The following is a 20,308-nucleotide window of genomic DNA, read 5'->3' as shown; positions in this document are numbered from 1 at the left end:
TTAAGGCTGGATAGCTTTTGCTCTCTTTGGCCTTAACTTCTGCAGGACATCAGTAACAGTACGAGCCAGAGCTCTTTTTGTTGGTGCAGTGGTGTCATCAGCCCTGTTACACCCTTGGTTTGTACCAGCTACAGACTATAATTAAAACAAAAAGACAATTTAGAAATGTCCCACTGAACTAATAAGTCTTTCAACTAGTGAATGTTATGGAAGGAGTGTACACCTTCCGAGCCTTAGTGCTTGTCTTTGTAGTAGTTCCGGTTGCAGCAGCCTCTTCAGTAAATGACTATGGTTCAGTAGATGACTCAACAATTGGCGGTGATTGAATGGAAGTTGTAACACTTGCTTCAGGTGCCTACAAAGAGCATTTAACATTAGTAATAATAAATACAGATGCTGTAACAATGCCATTTAAGTATACAATGAAAGATTACCTTGTAAAATTTGGAGTTAGGGTGAATGGGATTCTTGCACGTCCGTGAGTTATGGTTTGGCTGAAAACATCTCTTGCAATGCACAGATAGACCCTTTCTAGTTGATATTTGACCCTTCTTAGGCTCATCTTGTGCTCTTTGACGCATCTTCTTTGGTCTGCCAGGCATTCTCCTAACTGCATGGGGGTTTAAGCCCTCTTGTTCACATGTTATCCAGTAGGTATCACTTGGAACAAGTGTGATAGTGTGTGCATATGTCTTCAGATATTCTACTCTAGTGTAGCAAGCATGAACATAATCGTGAATAGGTAATCTACACACTCCTATTGCAGCACATGCATGGGCACAAGGATAACCTGTTAGTTGAAAATAACCACAGGTACAAGTCCATTCATGCAAATCAACAACCACACATTTTCTCGGACCACAATCTATCTCATATTTGTGATGTCCGTCCCATGTCGCAACAAATGTCCGGCTCAACCTTTGATTCTTATCAATCTTTTCTGCTATATTTGGACAAATTTGTCCATGAAACTTTTGCATTCCAGATCTTTTTTTTTGAATTCTATGCATCAGCTTTCTCCTTATCCATTCAAGAATCCCAATGATTGGTAACTCTCTTGCTTCTAATATATAATTGTTGAATGACTCATTTAGGTTGTTCACTAGAATGTCACACTTACTACTTCCTCTAAAATGTGATCTACTCCACAGAGTTGGTGGAATCCGGTTCAGCCATTCAGCAGCTTCTTTGTTTGCCTTTTCCAAGTCATTCATTGTCACCTTCCATTCCTTTTCATTGCCAACACTTGCAGCAGCCCAGAACATGTCTTTCATTTCTTTTCCTTTGAACTTTTGGTTGAAATTTTGGTACATATGTCTCAAGCAGAATCTATGTTCTGAATCTGAAAAAAGTTCATTCATAGCATGTACTAGCCCTTTCTGTCTATCTGAGATAAATGTCTAAGGAATGTTATCCTTTCCCATGCCCAAATCAGTCATTAACAACTCCAAAACCATTTCCAGGAGTCATACCTCTCTACCTCAACCACTGCAACTGCTATTGGCACCATGTTGTCGTTGCCATCTCTCCCAAGTACAGACAGTAATTGGCCACCAAATGCTGTCTTAAGAAAACAGCCATCTAGACCAATTATTGGTCTACAACCATCAAGAAAACCCTGCTTGCATGCATGCAAGCAATAATATAATCTTTCAAATGTCCCATTTGAACCTTCAGTTGGTCTGTCCATCTGAATCTTGACAGTACTTCCAGGATTTGTGTCTCGGACTGTCGCTGCATAACTCCAAAGTTTCTGATACTGCTCCATGTCCGTGCCAAGCATCATATCCTTTGTCTTACGCTTAGCTCTGCCGACCTTAGCAATTGAAACATTGATCATTAAGTCTCTCCTGATGTCATTCTTCAGCCCCATCAAATCACCTCTTCGATTATCCCTGAACTTATCTTGATACTTGATGCTCAAATATGCAGCTGTTGCATGCTTGTTTTTATACTCTCGAGCACACACATGCTCGCCCTTCAATGACTTTATTTGAAAGGTTGATTCATTTTGAATTGGTGTTGCACGAGTCCTCCATGTACAGCTTTTTGCAGACTTGGCAATAATTTTCTTGGAGTAGTTTTTCACCCAAGTAACTTCATATCCTTCTCTGACTAGCCATTCACGCAACACAAATCTAAACACTCTGAAATTAGTAAACTTCTGCCCCACTTTCAACTCAAAGTTTGGCTTCTTAAACTTAACTTCAGGATTAAAGTCAAGGCAATCATCATCTTCTCTACCATCACATCTTCTTGCATCCAGCAACTCCTCATCCTCAATCACTGGTTCCTGCCAATTCTCTTCAATGACATCATCATTTACTTGCTATTGTGTGTCTGCTCTCAAATCTGGATCTCCAACTGTTGAAGGGTCTTTTTCAGTTCTAACAGCTTCATCTTCTGATGGAATTTGTGATGGTATTTGAGTTGAAATAGTTGGTGGAATTTTCTGAATCACGTCAGGCCTTTTTGATTGCTTGGTTTTACTTGTCTTTTTCTTCCTTGCATCCACACTTTTAGCAGCACTTTTTTCATCTTTATTCTCAGCAAATGAGAATACGTGCAGAGGTAGTCTTGCTAAAACAGTGGCCCCATCTGCTTTGTCCTTGTCTCCATCAGCTTTTTAGTTGTTGCATCCACTAGTTATATTGGTCTGGTTGTTGTCTCCTGCGGCATCTTTCTTGGGTGCAAATATGTCCTCATCTTCTATTGTTTCCAACCCCTCTTTTAACCATTCTGGCTCTTCATCATCATCAACACTTGTATTTGTCCCTGTAGTAACTACAGATACCCCACCATCCTTTGTATCACTGCCTTTCTTTTTTATTGTTGTGTCGCTGGATGTTTCCTTTGTAGATGTACTATCATTGACCCCACCATCTTCAGGCTCTTTCTCAAATGGCTCATCCCTACTGCAAGCATAAATTAGTCTTTCTGGTGTCCCCTCATATGCTAAATTCATCAATTTAATATCATCATTGTTTCTAATTGGATGTAGGCCACCATCCAAATCAACAAAGGGGGCACAAAACCAAAACGTTGTTCTCGTTGCTCCTTCATCTACTTTCTTAAACATTCTGCACAAACTTACCATGTCTACCTTATCTTCAACTCTTTCTTTTAAAATGGCCATGTGGGTTCCCGTGTAGTGGAGACTTGGTTTTTCTTTGAATTTTTCACCAAAGTACATCTTTATGTCTACTTTATCCTTGTTGTTCTCCTCTGCTGTTGCATGACAAACAATAAAATACTCATTTTTCAGTAATTTATCTTTCACAATTATACAACAAGCGAACATAATACAACAGATCCAGAATAAATAATTCATTATATGTGAGATGGGGGACCACATTTGACTACAACATGTTTTCATTAACTCCTAAAAACTGATAACGATACAAATTTGGACAGATTCAGTCTTCTGCCCAAATTTGTATAGTACAACAGATTCAAAGACAACTTAGTTGACTGAGATTCAATTCTGTCCAAATTCATCAAACACATCACCAATGCAATCACAATGGAGTCGAAGAGTCAGGAAATGGTAGTCGGGAAAGGAAATAGGAAAGGCCTAAAATTCAGGAGAGGTTAGAAGAATGGCGGAAGATGGAGGGGACATGAAGTCACGTTTGATTAATTGAGAGGGAGGAAGAAAGCGTTAAAAGGAAGAGGTCATTTGGTAATTCAGTACTCTTTCACATTGAAGTCGCGCGATAAGACTTGCACAGTGTAGACACCAAATTTTTAAATAATTTTTATTCTATTTTATTTTGGTTTTTAGTGATAATTCTTATCTATTTTTATTTGTTAATTTCATGTTTTTGGTTTTAGACTTTTTTTTAGCATTTGTATAACATTTTAGATTATTATTATTATCTATTATTTTATGTTATTTTTTATTTTTATTTTTGTATTCGTTTTTGCCCTTTTAGCTGTTTATTTTTATTGTTAAGACTTTTAGCATAAAATTTGTCAAAAGAGAAAATTATTCACAAAAAAAAATATGAAATATGTTTTATTTCTTTTTTTACTGTTTATTAATTGAAAAAAAAAAAGAAAAAAGAGAGGGAAAATCATTAAGCAAACATAGAAAAAATCTCAGCCTTTTCTTTTATCTTTTGTTCCTAGTTTTTGTTCATTTTATTCAAGTTTTTTATTTAAAATGTTATTTTTGGTTATTGTTGTTTAATTAAATGATTCATGAAAAAAAAGAGAAAAAAAGAAGAGCTCATGCATCCGAGCTACACAGGATCTGTGCCCATTTCTTCATATAACGTTTCAAGCAGAAAATGAGAAACGGAAAAAAGGATCAGGAAGGCACCGCAACTCCTTGTTTTTTATTCACCATCGGATGATCCACAAAGCGAATGACTTGGCTTCCATCAGAACCCTTTAGAGGAGGATTTAGTGTTTTTGTTTGTTATAAAAGGAGGGGGTTTTTTTGGAGTGACAGGAGGGAGATTTTGACGACGAGGTAAGGAAGAAATCAGAGAGCTGGAGTTGCGGCGGAGGTTGAGAAAACTGAAGAGGGATAGGGAGTAAACGGGCTGAGAAAGAAAGCTAAGGGAAGTGTGGGTCAGAGCAAAAAGAAAACAGCAAAGGAAGGAAAACAGAGAGTGAACATGTGAGAACCCGAAAATTTTCTTATTTTTATAGAATATTACTGGAATATTTAAATGATTATTCACTCATTTTCTTCGAATTATTTATTTCGACCATTTTAAATCCATTTATATGGAATGACGTCTCTTTATATTTTTAAAGCGTTTTGTTGAAAAATTCGCTTTTCGAAAATTTGTTTAGTCCGGAACGACGGGTGCACGTTTTCTAGGCCATACTTGAATCGGGAGTGTATTATTTATTGGAGAATTTAGAACGATCAATAATAGATTAAGAAAGATTAATGGAGGAATTAATACTCAATTCACGTGAGGACTCGTAAAATTATTATTTTAAAATCCCTAATTTTGGCTAAATTAATTATTTATTTAGATTTTTGCCACGAATAATATTTTCTAGCCTTATTAGACCTAAGTACATGGTTTTATAGTTTCGTTATATTTTTAAAGTGTCTCGTTTCAAAAATTATTTTCTTATAAGCTTGTTTAGTGAAAAGGTGAAAACGTGTCCAAACACTTTAGCCAATTGGGAATAAAATAAGTTCAAAAATTTGAGACATATACAATGGTCCTAAAATAGACAATTTTAGGTTTAAGCACACAAGTGATAGCTAGTGGTACGATCGTTATAAGAATTTCTCGAAGGTTTCATTTTATTGCGCCTAAATTGGAAATACGTGTTTTCACGTGCGCGCTTAATTGAGAGACTTTGGACAATTATTTTGGGACAATAAAGAATGAATAATATTTATATGAATGTAAGTGCCCTAGAGGTTTAGTGCACTAGTGCAACAAACTTAAGGGAAATTGAACACAAAACGCGCGAGTAGGGCACTAGTTGCAATTAAATTTTTCGTACTTAAAATATTAGACGGTCGGCGTTCTTTGTACGCAAAAAGGAATCAGACTAACATTCATATCTGCAAGCTTCATGGACGGCTAGCAAACTGCAGCAAAGAGCAACCGAAAACTTCCACCATTTCCTCTACAAACTCCACCAAATTCAACCAAAACTTCACACACACTTAGCTCTTCACTTAGACAATCACTTGGACAAAGAAGGAGCTGCACATTCACGGTTTTTCTTGGGGCTTTTGGACACCAAAATCTGACCTTTTAGCACACAAGTAAGGTAACCATGATCCACACTTCAAATCTTGTTCATTGAAGGCCAACTCACACTTAAGAGCTTGATTATGCTTATGGGTAGCTTATTATTGTTAGAAATTGTTAAATGTGGGCTCTATGAACTCCCACTTTGAGTTGATGGCTGTGATGATGTTTGATGATGGTTTTATTGTTGAATTAGTGCTTAAGGGAGTAGATTAAAGGTGCATTATCGCCAGAAACTTCATTGAGCTCTTGAAGCAAAAAATTTCCATTTTACCCCTGCTCTGTTCGGTCACTTTAATGCAAAAATTTGAGGATTTAATGGCTTGATTGTGTTGTTTATATGTTGTAGTAGTTGTGTAAAAATTTTCATTGAAAAATACTGAGTTTTGGTTGGTCAAACGAATTTATTCCCAAAGCTAGTAATCTGGAAAACGGTTTCGTCGTAATCCAAACCAGTGTTCGTATTTCATCCATAACTCCGTACTCTGACGTCGAAATCAAGTGCCGTTAGCGGCATTTGAAACTAGACGTTCCCATCTTTCCAACGGTATATAATGTACATTCTGGTTCTATGTGTGTGAACCGCACCACTCATCTGAATTCAGCTGCGCTGTTTCGCCCTTCTGCCGAAATGATTTGATGATGCTGCAACTTTAGGCTTAATTTCGAGCTAGTTGCATGCTGAAACTTAAAACGATTTCTTCTGTGAAATTATAGCCCTATGCATGTATTTTCTAACACTATCAACCATGCTGAAATCCGAGTTAAATTGAGTGAGTTATGATCAAGATACGGTGACTGTTTTGTTCTTGAAAGCCTTGGATTTGGACAGATTTGACGTGACATTTGTGGTGGTCTTACTAAATGAATTTCTTGGTACTAAACACCTACCAAATGTACCATGAATGTTTCTTAAACTTTTCTTTCACATATGAACCATGATTGGAGGATTTTCTTAGCCAAACGATTGGATTTGGGAAGAAAAGGATTAAGGGCAGATTGCCTTGAGAATTTTTCCAAACTTTGGTTGATTGGTTAACCACCTTCCCGAAGGTATTTTTCCACGAAATTTGATAGCGAAATACTCTTCATATAGGAGTACCATACTGCAAAATTTGGTGTCAATTCAAGTCCGTTTCGACACTTAACAAAAGGTCCAAAGTCGGAACCAAATCTGGAAATTTTGTAACAGTCTTGAATGTTTCCCAACTTTGAGCTACCATATCTTGGTGCTCGAAACTCCGATTCTCGATCCGTTTGTTCTGCCCTAAACCTTACTTGCACCTATAATTGAGCTATAAATTTCAAGGGCTGGTTTACAACGAGTGAATTCTGTCGAATTTCCAAAGTTAGCGAAAAACCAACCCCGGCTCAATCCTGGGTGATCTAGGACAGCAACTTTAAACTCATTTTTGAATACCTTCCATTTAGATTCGTGGAACAGTGTCTTCTAAGAACTTTTAGTAATTTCCAAGAGGTTTCCAACGGTATAAATGTTTCCAATTTTAGACTTGTATCGAGTGAGATACGATTTTTCAAAGATCCATATCAAAACTGAAATTTTCCAACTTTCAAGGAAATAGAGATTTCCAAGAACTTTTTATTCTTTCGACATTATGCAAACATTTTAACCTCGATTTCCAAGATAAAAACCCAAATGCTCCTGTACTTTAAGAAACTCTAATTGAAGCTCGATTTACGAGTAATTGAGGTTCGATTTCGTGGAATTTCCTTAGATTGTACTAGTGTACAATCTTCCTTGATAATTGGGATATATGAATGATAATACGTTATTATTTGCTCAAGCGCACACGAGGACCTTCAAGAGGATCCTACCGTGCACACTTGAACTTCCAGAAAATATTTCTTCTTGATTTGCTCGGTGAGTGTCAAGTGTATGACTACTTGAACTCTATGGACTTGATTCATGCTTGGCTTACCTGATTACATGCTTAGCCTACTTGGTTTTGAAAAATGGAGTCGAGTGTGTACTTTATCGCACTCGTTCTCATTTGAAACAAATGACTCATGCTTAACATGGTTTGCCTGATTTACATGACCTGAAATACATGCTTAGACCTGTCAAATGCTTGAATACATGATACGGTATGCTATGGCTGCATACGTCGTTGGAGTGAATCTCCTCGATACTTACATGACACATGGGGGACGCCCAAACTCATAGGCCGACCTTGGAACTCGAGCCGGCATGGGCTTGGTTGGGAACCTCGGTGAGCCATGAGATTCACATGATAAGCTTGATCTATTGGAGAGATCTTGCTTGGCATACTCGTGGAGTATCGCCTCATAAATGTCGTGCGGGACCGAAGCGGTGTATGGTGGACGGATGAGAAGTAAGTGGTGATCTACGGTTTGAAAAAATCAACCCGGTTGACGGAGAGTCATCACGGGAAGATATACGAATGAACTGGCAAAGCAAGTGGAACTTAGCTCTTGAGAGCTACCATATCCTTGAATCGTTTCTGTTTACATTTTGTTAGCATTGTTAATTACTTGCAAGTTATCACTTGAACTGTTACTTGGGCTTGTTACCTGAACTATGTGCCTGCATGTGTGTTCTTGGCCTCACGAGCGTTTTGCTCACCATATAGATTTATTTTCCTTAACAGATTTGAACTCGGAGGCGTACTGGAAAAAAAACCTCCTGATGAGCTTTTGTTTAGGATTTCTATTATATTTTGGCTATGCCCTTGATTTTGGGTTGTACTTTTGGAATTGAAATGTAACTTTTGGGGCGTGAGGTATATTTGAGAATTATGTTGTACTTTGAACACCCGACGTGCGGGCTGGAAATGGATGACTATTGTTAAGGTTGAACGCTTTCGCATTTTCTGTATTTAAGTTATTTACGTGTGTTGGGTAGAGCAATAATAAGCTTGAATGAAATTACTTGAGTCCTGGCGAGAGTTAGGTAGGCGTCCCGCGGATACCCTTTGGTTCGCCTTAGGGAGAAGTGGGGGCGTCACAGAACAGCAGCGGGGGAAAGTGCAAGAGAGATAGGAGATTGAGGGTGGCGTTCGGCTGAACAAGAGGAAGAACCAAGCGAGGAAAACTGAGGGAAGGCAAGGTAAAGTGAAGTTTCGGCTAGAGGAAGGAAACTGAGAAAACAAGAAGAGCAAGAAGGATCTTCGGCTGGAGGTTGCAGGAGGGAAGCGACTGGGTCTTCATTCATCATCGTTTGACGTTTCCTTCGAATATCTGAAAGAATCATTTGAGCTTTTTCTTGGTCATCCTACGCTCCATTCCTTGATTAAGGTATTTGAAAGCTGCTTTCTTTAGTTGTTTGCTTGCATTCCTTTGCTGTTTACTGGTTCTGTTTCGGCTTCAATACGACTGATGGTTTTTATTTAGGTGATGAAAAATCTGGAGTTAGGGTAATGAGTCGGTATCTTGCATGATTGTGTCTTGGCTGAAAGGAAATTGCGGAAAGTTTCAACTTTGATTGATCTTTATCCAAAAAAAAAAAAAAATTTCTTTTTCCGGCGGGCACAGATCTATAGTGGGGTTTGGTTTAGATTGAGTTTTGAGGTAGAAGTCTAGTTTTTTTTTTCTCTGTAAGCTTGTGTCATCGATTATTGTTTAAGTTTATGGCTTCTGTTCGTATGATGAACCAGCAAATCCAGGAAAATGGCATAAAACTTTGAACAAGTCTGTTTTGATGTTTTCCTTATTTGTTGTTTATCCGTTTCTAGTTGTTTCTGTAATGTTTGATTTTGGGTTTCAATGTTAAATGAAGTAAATGGTCAGTTTCGGTTGTCTGCTTGGAAATTGATTCTTCGGATCTATACATCTGATAATAAAAATGAGTGAAATCTTGTTGAAAGAATTTGGTTTACTGTTTGGTTGGATCTTTAAATGCTTTCTCGAAAGTGTTGAGTTAGAAGCAGATGCTCATATCATGTAGCTGTATTTTATTTCTCTCTCTCCCTGTCCCAGGTTCACGCATTCGAGTTGGGTTGATGACACTGAAAATTTGATTTGAATGTTTCACTACCTGTTTGATGAGAATATAAAGATCAAGGCCCATTCAAGCACATGGAAAATTGGAAGATTCAAGTGAAGACTAGTTGATTGCACGAATACTTGAGTTTAGAAGGATTATTTGATTTTTCTCATTGATTTTGGTTATTTCTCGCTTTAGAAAGTCTAGGTAATTAAGCTAGTTTAATTGCGGCTCATTTGTTAGTAAGTGAGGCCCAAAATCTTCCTTAAGTATGTAGGGTAGTTTGGTCAATTTTTGGATTATGGTTAATGCTTGTAAGGGCTATAAATAGCCCCACTTCCTCTTTGTTTTGGGATCAGTTTTTGGCTATTAAATACAATTAGTGAGTTTTCACTTTCTCTTTGGCAAGAGAGTTTCTTTTGAATACTTGAGAATCTTCTCAAGTTATTCACCCGAACTTATCAATCGAGTATCTCCTTAATTGTGGCGTTCTACTACCTCCAATTTGGTTCGTTAATTCGAGTAGTTACGAGTTGAGATAATATCAAAATTGTTCGTGACTTCTAGGGATTAGTTGCGTCAAATTTTCGCTGCCTAAGCCATGGTGTTTTGGTTGTCTAGATCGGGGTTTCACATCAGTTTGTACCAGAGCTAGTCGACAACCACCAGGTTATATATATTTTTTTTCTTTCGTTTGTTTCGAGTCATATATGTTTATCCCAATCTGTTCGTTTGTTTAGAACCAAAAAAAAAAAAAAAAGAGTCACTGTTCACCGGTACTGTTCACACCAACACTGTTCATCGTACTGTTCACCGACACTGTTCATAGTTACTGTTCATCCGAATACAAATCTGTCCAGCCTTGTTGTTTGTGTTATCCAACTTGTTTACTTGGTTTTCAAATCTGGATTTTGGCAAAACTTGTTGAAATTTTGTGAATCTTGAAGAGAACTTACAATAATCTTGAGCTTCTTGCATTCTTGATCACAATCTTAAAATTTCTGAAGTTCCTAACAACTTTCTTGAAAGTTCTTGAAAGATCTTGGAGTTCTTGGTAGTTATTATTTGTGGACTTCCTTGTTTTGTGTCGTGGTTGATAGTTGTAGTCAAGAAAAAAAATAGAAAACAAAAACGAAAAGAAAAAGAAAGAAAAGAGGAATCGGTTGGCAAAAAAAAAAAAGGAAAGGAAAGAAAGTGGCAACCGAATTTTTTTGAATAGTGAACCAAATCTGATTTGTGCAATCTTTCTTGGAGTAGAATTTGGAAGTTACCAAAAGTTGTTTCAAGAAAATTACCAAAAGTTGTTTCAAGAAGGTTACCAAAAGTTGTTCAAGAGGAAAAGGATTTTCAAAGGGTTTCCAAAAACTAACTTGTTTCCAAAATCAATTAGGAAACTAAGTAAAGCACTTGGATAACTCTTTGTACTCACTTGGACACTCTCTCTCCTACCTTTTTAGGAAACTTTCCCAAACTCTCTCATCCATTTTTTTTTGAAAACTTTCCTAAATTCTCTCATCCATTTTTTTAGGAAACTTTCCTAAACTCTCTTATCCATTTCTTTTGAAAACTTTCCTAAAGTCTCCCATCTATTTTTAGGAAACTTTCCTAAATTCTCTCGTACATTTTTAGGAACTTTCCTATATTCTCTCATCCACTTTAGGAAACTCTCCTATATTCTCTCATTTACTTTAGCAAACTCTCCTATATTCTTTTCCTAGATTTTAGGAACACTCTCCTACACTTTCTCCTATATTTTCTCCTATATTTTCTCCTCTATTTTCTCCTAGTTTTTAGGAACACTTTCCTACACTTTCTCCTACATCTCCGTGATTACTCTTGAGGAAGAAGTTGGTGACAATTATTTGGGCTTGAGCAGCATTTCTCAAACTACCTAACCCAACAGGTAAAAGTGTTTGGTAAGTCCATTGGAGCGCTTTGAGTGACATACACGAGGGTGAGTGATACACTAAGGGAGTGAGTGAGGCAGTTTCTACTAACTGTTTGTTGAGCCTTGCAGGTACTCTATAAACATGTCTCAAACTCATGCGACAAGTGACCCTTATAACATGAAACATGTTCTTGAAGCATTAACAGGCGCCATTGATCGCATGGCTCAGAGAATTGATACACTGGAGGATAAGGTGGAGCAATCAACCCTAGGCAAGAATGCCTCCAAGAGACAACCATACGTGGAGGAGTTGGGTGATTCGAACAATGAGGAGGACATGACAGATGGAAACTGATTCCGGAATTATAAACGCATCCCTTAATCAAGGGGATGATGAACTAAAGGGAATCAAGCTCAAAATTCCTACCTTCCCAAGCAAGTCGGACCCTGAAGCATATTTGGAATGGGAGAGGAAGATTGAGATGCTCTTTGACTGCAACCACTACTCAGAGTCCCAAAAAGTGAAGTTGGCAACCATTGAGTTCACTGAATACGCAGCCGTTTGGTGGGATCAGATTCGCACCAGACAAAGGAGACATGAAGAACCACTCATTCGCACTTGGGAAGAACTCAAAAGGATCCTGAGGAAGCGCTTCATACCAGCGTATTACCACAGGGATTTGCACCATAAATTGCAAACTCTCACCCAAGGTAATATGACGGTTGAGGATTACTTCAAGGAGATGGAGATGGCCATGCTGCGGGCTGATGTTCGGGAGGATAGAGAAGCAACCATGGCACGTTTCTTGAGATGACTACACGCTGAAATTGCAGATGTTGTGGAGCTCCAACATTATCTTGACATGGATGAATTATTGGACAAAGCTATCAAGGTGGAAAGGAGGCTCAAGAGGAGGGGTATCCCCCACCAAAGCTCCAACGCCCAATCTGAAAATTGGAGAACTACGCAGTATAAAGGCGAGATTACCCACACGAGCGAGCAAAAGTCCGCTAAGGCAAGTGGGGTTTCGAATGGAGCATGGGTGCCCGGTTCGTCATCTTCAACACCGACCCAAAGGGCAGAATTTAAGGCTGATCTAGGGGCATCTAAACCTAGAAACCGCGACACTAAGTGCTTTAAGTGTCAAGGTTTCGGTCACATCGCGTCCCAATGCCTAAATTGAAGGACCATGCTCATGCTTCCAAGTGGTGAAGTGCTAACGGATGAGGAGAATGAGTATGAAGGCATGCCACCATTGGTTGAGGAAGAAGAAATAATTGCCCTTGACCAACCAGTTGGACTAGGCCTTGTTACAAGGTTGGTATTGAGTGCTCAACGCACAAATGAAGAAGAGCAGCGTACCAACATCTTCTATACCCGATGTCTAGTTAATGGGAAAGTGTGTAGCTTGATTATCGACGGAGGAAGTTGTACCAATGTCGCCAGTGCCTTATTTGTCAAGAAGTTACACCTACCTGTCCAAGATCACCCTACACCATATAAACTTCAATGGTTTAGTGATTACGGCGAAGTGCGAGTGTCCAAGCAGGTTTCTGTGAAGTTTAACATTGGGAGATATGAGGATGAGTTGGTGTGTGACGTGGTTCCTATGCAAGCTGCCCATCTTATTCTTGGAAGACCTTGGCAATTTGATCGCGAGGTTACTTATGAAGGTCATTCCAACAAATACTCGTTCATGCATAAAGGGATAAGGATCATACTTGTTCCACTCTCACCTACACAAGTTCGAGAGGACCAAAATGTTTTACAGAGGGAATGGGAGTTGGATCGATTAGAAGGCAAGGAAAAGAAAGGGCGAACATTGATCCTGCTCGCTAAGCCTGAGGACAACATTGGGCACTGGGAGCTGGATCGTTCCATCTTGGTGGTGTTTAACGTGTTTTCATTTGTACAGGTTGTTCGTGGTCAGATATCCTTCATCTTGCAGTGTGCAATACCAGCAACCATAGAGATCTGCGAAGAGAGTGCTGGTCAAGTAATTTCAACCAACACTAGTCGAGTTACATTGGCCTTTGATGCAGTGTTTGCACGTCTTGATGCGTACAACTCGCAGCCCAACCAAACCTTGGTTCACCGGGCGTCCACTCACGATCCACCCATAGGGTTGAGACGTCGCTTGTGTGACCATTGTCATGGAAATCTTGCTGTCCGCAACATGTATCTACCACCACCACGAGTTGTCTTTGTTCCACACACGGATGTCATGATCATTCTTCGCTTAAGAAGGCGACATGCAGGCTGCTTGGTGACTATACACATGCTCTCATCACTTTTGTTTTGTAAGAGAGTCATAATTTAGGGACAAATCGCCTTTAAGAGGAGGGGAATGATGAGAATATAAAGATCAAGACCCATTCAAGCACATGGAAAATTGGAAGATTCAAGTGAAGACCAGTTGATTGCACGAATATTTGAGTTTAGTAGGATTATTTGATTTTCCTCATTGATTTTGGTTATTTCTCGCTTTAGAAAGTCTAGGTAATTAAGCTAGTTTAATTGCGGCCCATTTGCTAGTAAGTGAGGCCCAAAATCTTCCTTAAGTATGTAGGGTAGTTTGGTCAATTTTTGGATTAGAGTTAATGCTTGTAAGGGTTATAAATAGCCCCACTTCCTCTTTGTTTTGGGATCAATTTTTGGCTATTAAATACAATTAGTGAGTTTTCACTTTCTCTTTGGCAAGAGAGTTTCTTTTGAATACTTGAGAATCTTCTCAAGTTATTCACCCAAACTTAACAATCGAGTATCTCCTTGATTGTGGCGTTCTACTACCTCCAATTTGGTTCGTTAATTCGAGTAGTTACGGGTTGAGATAATATCAAAATTATTCGTGACTTTTAGGGATTAGTTGGGTCAAATTTTCGCTGCGTAAGCCATGGTGTTTTGGTTGTCTAGATCGGGGTTTCACATCACTATTTTTTTTGATCTGATGCTTTGAGGGAAAATCGAAAGAGTGGTGTTGGGGTTACATGTTAATGATCCAAAGTTACATAAATCAAGTATGTTTGGTTTCTTGGGTTATGTGGTATGAATATATCTAAGTTGAAGTGAAAGAAGTAAAAAGCTGCTGCATTTTTCTTGCTGTTTTCTTTTCCATGGCTGCTCAATGAATCTTTACACTTAAGTTGCATGCTTAATCTTATGTTGAAGGGAAGAAATGGAAAGTTTGGTGCTGAGTTTGCATATTTGGGTCTCAAACACTTGAACTATGATCAAACATTTTGCTAGAAAATGAATAAGTTAGAATTGCCGAACCTTTTGCATAAAATTCTCCAGCGCTTGCATGATTTCCCCTTTATGTTTTGGTTTGTTCGGATGTTGAAATTGTGTGTCATGTTGCTTAGATTAAGTTTTGGATGTTTGGGTTGAAAAGTTTTGATCAAAAATTGTGTTGGGATTGATAGTTGCTTACAAAAATGGAAGTCGCGGTAATGTTTTGGTTGCAGAAAGCTTCACCAAGAATGCTTCTTGTTGCAGGCGATGCATGCATTCTTGCATGGAAAATGTTCAAAGAAATTTTGCCTCTTAACCCCCCAAGTCTTTTTTTGTTCTACTATGGCCCAAACAACATGAAAATCAACCAAATTGACCCCTCAAACTTCTTTTTTCCTTTCAATTAGGCCTCAGTTTTGCGAACATGGGCTGTTTAATTTATTTAAATGCTTTAACATTTATGTGATTATTTGTGATTACTTGACCTTTTCATTACTTATGGGCCTTTGAAATTCCCAAAATGTTTCAATTGGACTTGAAGGATTGGTTAAGGGTTGCCATTGGGTCTTTAGTAGTTGCTATTTTAGAAATTTGATGGATAATTTACCTTCTTTGCAACTATACATTATTTGATTTCATTTAAGCTGCAATTGGGAGGGATCTGATGATTTTGTTTATACTTTACTATTTAATTAGTGCTTTGACCCTTTTATTGTTTTGAAACTAATATTTCCTTCATCTCATTACCATTGCAAGGGAGGTAACCTCTATCTCCTTGATTTCATTTCTCCTACGTGCTCCTACGTGTTTTGTGTGAATATGCATGCTTTAATTCGCTTTTCATTTTATTAATGTTTAACTGCCTGTTTCGCTTTCTTTTTATTTCGCCTTCTTTAATTGGCAAGTCATTTGAGGGCATTTGAACCCCAATTTGTAATAGTTAGGTTTTGGCGCCTCTCTTGAAGACATGTCTTAGTTAGCCAATGTAATAGTTAAGATTTACTTTTCTAAGTCTTCCTCTTTTAGATTGTAGTAGGCCACCCCCCCAAATGTAATAGTTAAGGATTTAATTGCTTTGTGTGATTTGCCTGCTTACCTGCTATGTGTTACCGCTTTCTTAGGGTCTGGCATCTAGATATCATGATTATGTGTTATGTGCTTATGTGATATATGTGTTTACATGCTTTTATTAAGCTTTACATGATTAATTTAGTTATAATTGACATGTGACGTGTTATCACACTAGTCCAACGCTAGTTGTGGCTCCCTTTCCCAAATCCACACTAGTCCAATGCTAGTTATGGCTCTTTGTTTCGATTTTTCACTAGTCCAACGTTAGTGAGAATTTGTAGATATGGGCTAGTCCAACGCTAGACCTTTAGGAGCCCTTCAAGCGTTAGATCATGATTGTGTGATAAAATCACTTCATCTCATGCATGTTTTCATTTTTTAGGGTCTTTTCCATGTTGCATGACACTTTTCTTATATATGTACATCCTTTATCACATATTCCTTTCTATTTATATCCCCTGTTCCGCATTTCTCCTTATATACGTATATTACTTACCCCTTTGCATGAAACATGATATTAGATTTGCATGTCATTTAGGGAAAAATTAGAAACTAGGTTAGATCATTTGTTTGTTTAGATAGGAAAGCCCCTTGGATATGGGATATGGACGAGTTTGGCTTTTCTAACCTTAGCACGCTCGTATTCCCTCTATTAAAAGGGAAAATTGAGTCACGAACATTAGTCCCCCGTACCCGACATGATGCACTCCTTTAAGACATGTATATTTGTATAATTATTTTATTCATTTTCTTTTCTTAGAGTCTCATATTTTTGCATTATTCGTGGCTTCTTCGAAGAGTCTTCATTGGGCATCACAATTAATGTGATTGGTGCCAAATAAGCTTTGAAGATACATTTCGACCCATCGACAACTTCTTAGGTCTAGGGTTTGTATTCATATAGTACATCCAAATTTGATAAATTTTAGGTTAAATTAATAAAATGTTTGACTAAATCACGCAACTAGCCTTGGTTAGGTTGAAAGGGTGCCTTGGATTTTTATCTTTGCCTTCCCTTTCTTCAAATGTGACTCCCGAATATTTTTCTCTGATTTTCGTAGACTTGGAGCCGTTTAAAAAGGGTTTTTCTATTTTTTCCTTAAAACATTCATTTTTAGGTGACTTGGTACACCTTAACTCAATACCAAATGGCGACTCCGATTTTTATTTCAAAAACCCTTTTTAAACTATAATTTGGGCCCAAATCGTCACATTACAAACCCCATTTAGGCCCTTTTCCTTTATTCATTTTCTAAAAACAAAACTTATTTTTCCAAAAATCAAAAATCCATTTTTCTAAACTCATTATTTTTCTATTTTTAAAAAAATGGGGTGCGACAGCTGGCGACTCCACTAGGGACTTTAGAGAGTCCGAGCAAATTTGATTTAGTCGATTCTTTCCTTCTTTTAACCTTCTTATATATTACATTTGGATGTTTAAGATTGCATTTTTTTCTTTTTTAGGATTTTTACATTTCGCGCGCATCAACTCACTTCCTCACCCATTCGCCTACGATTGATTTGATGGATGGATAGTTTATGTTATCCCGCGCTTTGCATTGCATTGGGATGGGGGGACATTACCCTAGAGCCTCGCGTTGGTTCTCGATCCCTCCCCTCCAAACGAGCACTAGCATACGTGCATACGCTTTAATTTTTTACACCTCATTTATTTTTCTTTTAGTGGCTTGTCATGCCACTCCACCCTGTTAGGATTTTAGGCGATTCACTTGGACTTGTGATCGCGGCACGATGTGTGCGTAGCATGAATCCGAGGAGTCATTCAATCTTCCATTTTAAGCTTTGGGTTCATAGCCTTTAGCTTTTAGTTGAAGGTTGAGGATTTTCGATAGATTCACTCATGACATATAGTCGTGACACGATGTGTGCGTAGCAATGTCTGGGGAATTGCTCGAGCCACCGACAAAGAACCTTGGGATTGATGACCCTTGGTTTCCAAGTCTGAAGGCTCGGGGACCTAAAACCTATCGAGTCTAGATGCATTAGTGAGCCCCAGCCTCATGCATCCATGATAGTTTACCTAGGGTAGAGTCTGTCTTACCATATTAGGGACACTATTCACGAGGGGAGGGATCCAACCCCTCTATTCCTTTATTGTTTTATCTCTTTGTATTGCTTTGTTACAATGTGTTATGTGTATTTATCTAATTGAACTAACTTTTATTGGTTTTTGTTTCCATTGCACTCATAAGCCCTAGGAAATAAGAGTTCTGGCATGGTACTCTCTAGGAGCCTACCCTATTTGATATGACACGTTTAAATTCAATACTTCGCATTGACACCATAAATACATTTCATTCTAGGCTCACCGCGGCATACAAAAGGGGTCCCTTTAGGTCACGTTTTGTGTACTGCATATTTATTCGCCTTGATAAATTGGCATCATGCATAAGCCATAGAGGGAATGCCATTTAGGGAATCCCGTTGTTAGGATTAAACTCACCTTGATTTTTTCGTGGGTACATAACCCTCCAAGGGATTGCATGTTTAAATTCTTGCCAACCGGAGAATGGGACTCGTAGGTAAGGTAATTGACAACCCGCCTCTTCCAATTTTTAGATGGATTGCCCCGTATCAGTTGTTAATACCATCGATCGAAATTCAAAGATGGCCTGCCCTTATGCTACCCAGTGAATTGCATCAAGTAGCTCAACATTTAGGATCGATTGGAGACCTTAAGGAGATCAAACCCAATGGCTATCTAGTAGAGGCATTAGTACATCTTTGGGATCCAGAATGTTCGGCCTTTAGGGTAGGCAATAAACACATAACAGTGACACTTGAGGAAATAACTGGCCTCTTCAATTTACCTTTGCATGGAACCGCCTTGGTTTTCCCGTCCATTTCAGACAAGATAGAATTTTGCAAGATCATAGGATTGAAAGAGTCGGTATTGCGAGGGTCAGACCAGGGCATTGCCGTGAACATTTTGTTTGAGCATTTTGCACTACGAAACGGATTCGAGAGATATAGGGAGAATTTTTCATTCACATCCAAGGATGTATGGGAGCGCAGAAGGCCATTGGTGTATGGAATAGTTATGGCTGGAGTTTATTTCTTCCCAAGAAAAGATCAGAAAATAGCTTTCAAGGTAGCAAAGGTTATACAGGACCTCTTTTCAGGAATCCGAAGTAAACAATGCACCATAATCCCGACCATCCTTGCGAATATTTTTCTAGCTTGTACCAACTGCCAGAAAGGGGAAAAGTTCTTTTATGGGGCTAATGTAGTTTTGCATATCTAGGCCCTAGAACATTTTAAGAGACGAGCATCCGTTCCTGAAAGTTTGTCAGTGGTTGGGTACAACTGGGTAATCACGCATCATAAGCGAGTCAACGGAGAGGGTCTGCCGAGCGATGCGTTTGAATGTGTCGAATACTTAGAGATGCTGTCGGATCAAGACATTAGGTGGGTGTTAGACTGGACAATTTGTTTTAGGCCAATACTTCGCACTAAAGTGTCAGAATTTGTTCTCCTACTGGGTATCCAAGGGATCACAGCATACACCCCAAAGAGTTTCCTCAGACAGTTAGGACGTACCCAAGGAGTGCCGCCTGTGGTTGATGTGAGTAAACTTACCATCGTTTTCAATAGAAGAATGTGCCCAAACGAGCTCCATATGAAAGACCAGATTATTGAGGCATGGGTGACGCTATCTGATGACGAGTGTTTTAAATACATCCCGGAACTCAAGCAGAAGGGTTTGACGACTCCACAATACAAAAATTGGGTAAGAAGATCCGCTGCACTAGGAAAACAAGATGAACCAGCCGAGGAGGTGAAAAAGTTGAAAGCCATCATCGAAGCAAGGGACAAGGAAATTCTGCAGTTAAGTAAGTCTGTCGAGACACACAAGGGAATAGCGGAGCAAAACAAGCAATTGTACGAGGATGAGCGAGAGAAGCGTCAAGAGATGAAAAGGAAATGCGGAGAATTGTATGATCAAACCGAACGTATTAGAATTCCATATGCTAGAGAAACTAGGGATTCTGTATTAGATAGGGTCAGAAATTTTGACAATCTTGTACGAAATCATCTTCGTGACATGATGTAAACATGTTGGCAAGTTTATCAGTGAAATCGATCTTTCTTTGCATTCATACAGGATTGTTGTCAAAAACAGGTTTGTGTCACGGGTCCCATTTTGAAGGTGTTGCATCATATAGGCCTATCCTTGGCACATAAAGGGCCCCCCAATAGGACATGCATCCGAATTCTTTTTAGATATCTACTAACTCTTGTCTTTTTCCTTTTCTTTGTATTTTTTTGTTGGAAAAGCTAAGCAAGGGCTAAATCTAAAGGCGATTCCTTTCAAAATTTTCAGGTAATATTTAAACATAGCTTCTCGTCGAAACCCCATCATAACACGATCCCGTAGTCAAGCCCAGAGGAGTCAT

General features: G+C 38.6%; 1 protein-coding gene and 1 long non-coding RNA gene across 2 annotated transcripts; one reads left to right on the top strand and one right to left on the bottom strand.

Moving 5' to 3' along the window:
* LOC113728920 (uncharacterized) lies at nucleotides 1–1,265 on the bottom strand. Its single transcript, XM_027253269.1, has 2 exons — nucleotides 519–1,265; nucleotides 1–135 (listed from the first exon to the last, which is right to left on the bottom strand). Exons 1-2 carry the CDS (start codon nucleotides 1,263–1,265, stop codon nucleotides 1–3), a joined length of 882 nt encoding a protein of 293 aa, XP_027109070.1.
* A 4,285-nt stretch (nucleotides 1,266–5,550) lies between these two features.
* On the top strand, nucleotides 5,551–9,990 carry LOC140037258 (uncharacterized). The gene is made up of 3 exons (XR_011841175.1): nucleotides 5,551–5,754; nucleotides 8,366–9,011; nucleotides 9,693–9,990. It is a non-coding gene; the product is annotated as an uncharacterized lncRNA (long non-coding RNA).
* The last annotated feature ends 10,318 nt before the right edge of the window (nucleotides 9,991–20,308 follow it).

The sequence above is a fragment of the Coffea arabica genome, chromosome 2e (genome assembly GCF_036785885.1).
Source record: "Coffea arabica cultivar ET-39 chromosome 2e, Coffea Arabica ET-39 HiFi, whole genome shotgun sequence".
Lineage (NCBI taxonomy): Eukaryota > Viridiplantae > Streptophyta > Magnoliopsida > Gentianales > Rubiaceae > Coffea > Coffea arabica.
The sequence above is the reverse complement of the archived record's forward strand: the minus strand, read 5'-3'. Positions and strand labels throughout refer to the sequence as shown.

Bases quoted from the DNA above. Each gene is read 5' to 3' on its own strand.
- LOC113728920 (XM_027253269.1), bottom strand. From the start codon at position 1,265: ATGTTCTGGGCTGCTGCAAGTGTTGGCAATGAAAAGGAATGGAAGGTG. The intron at 136-518 runs GTGCATTGCAAG...TTTTAATTATAG, and splicing joins CAACTAGAAAGGGTCTATCT to TCTGTAGCTGGTACAAACCA.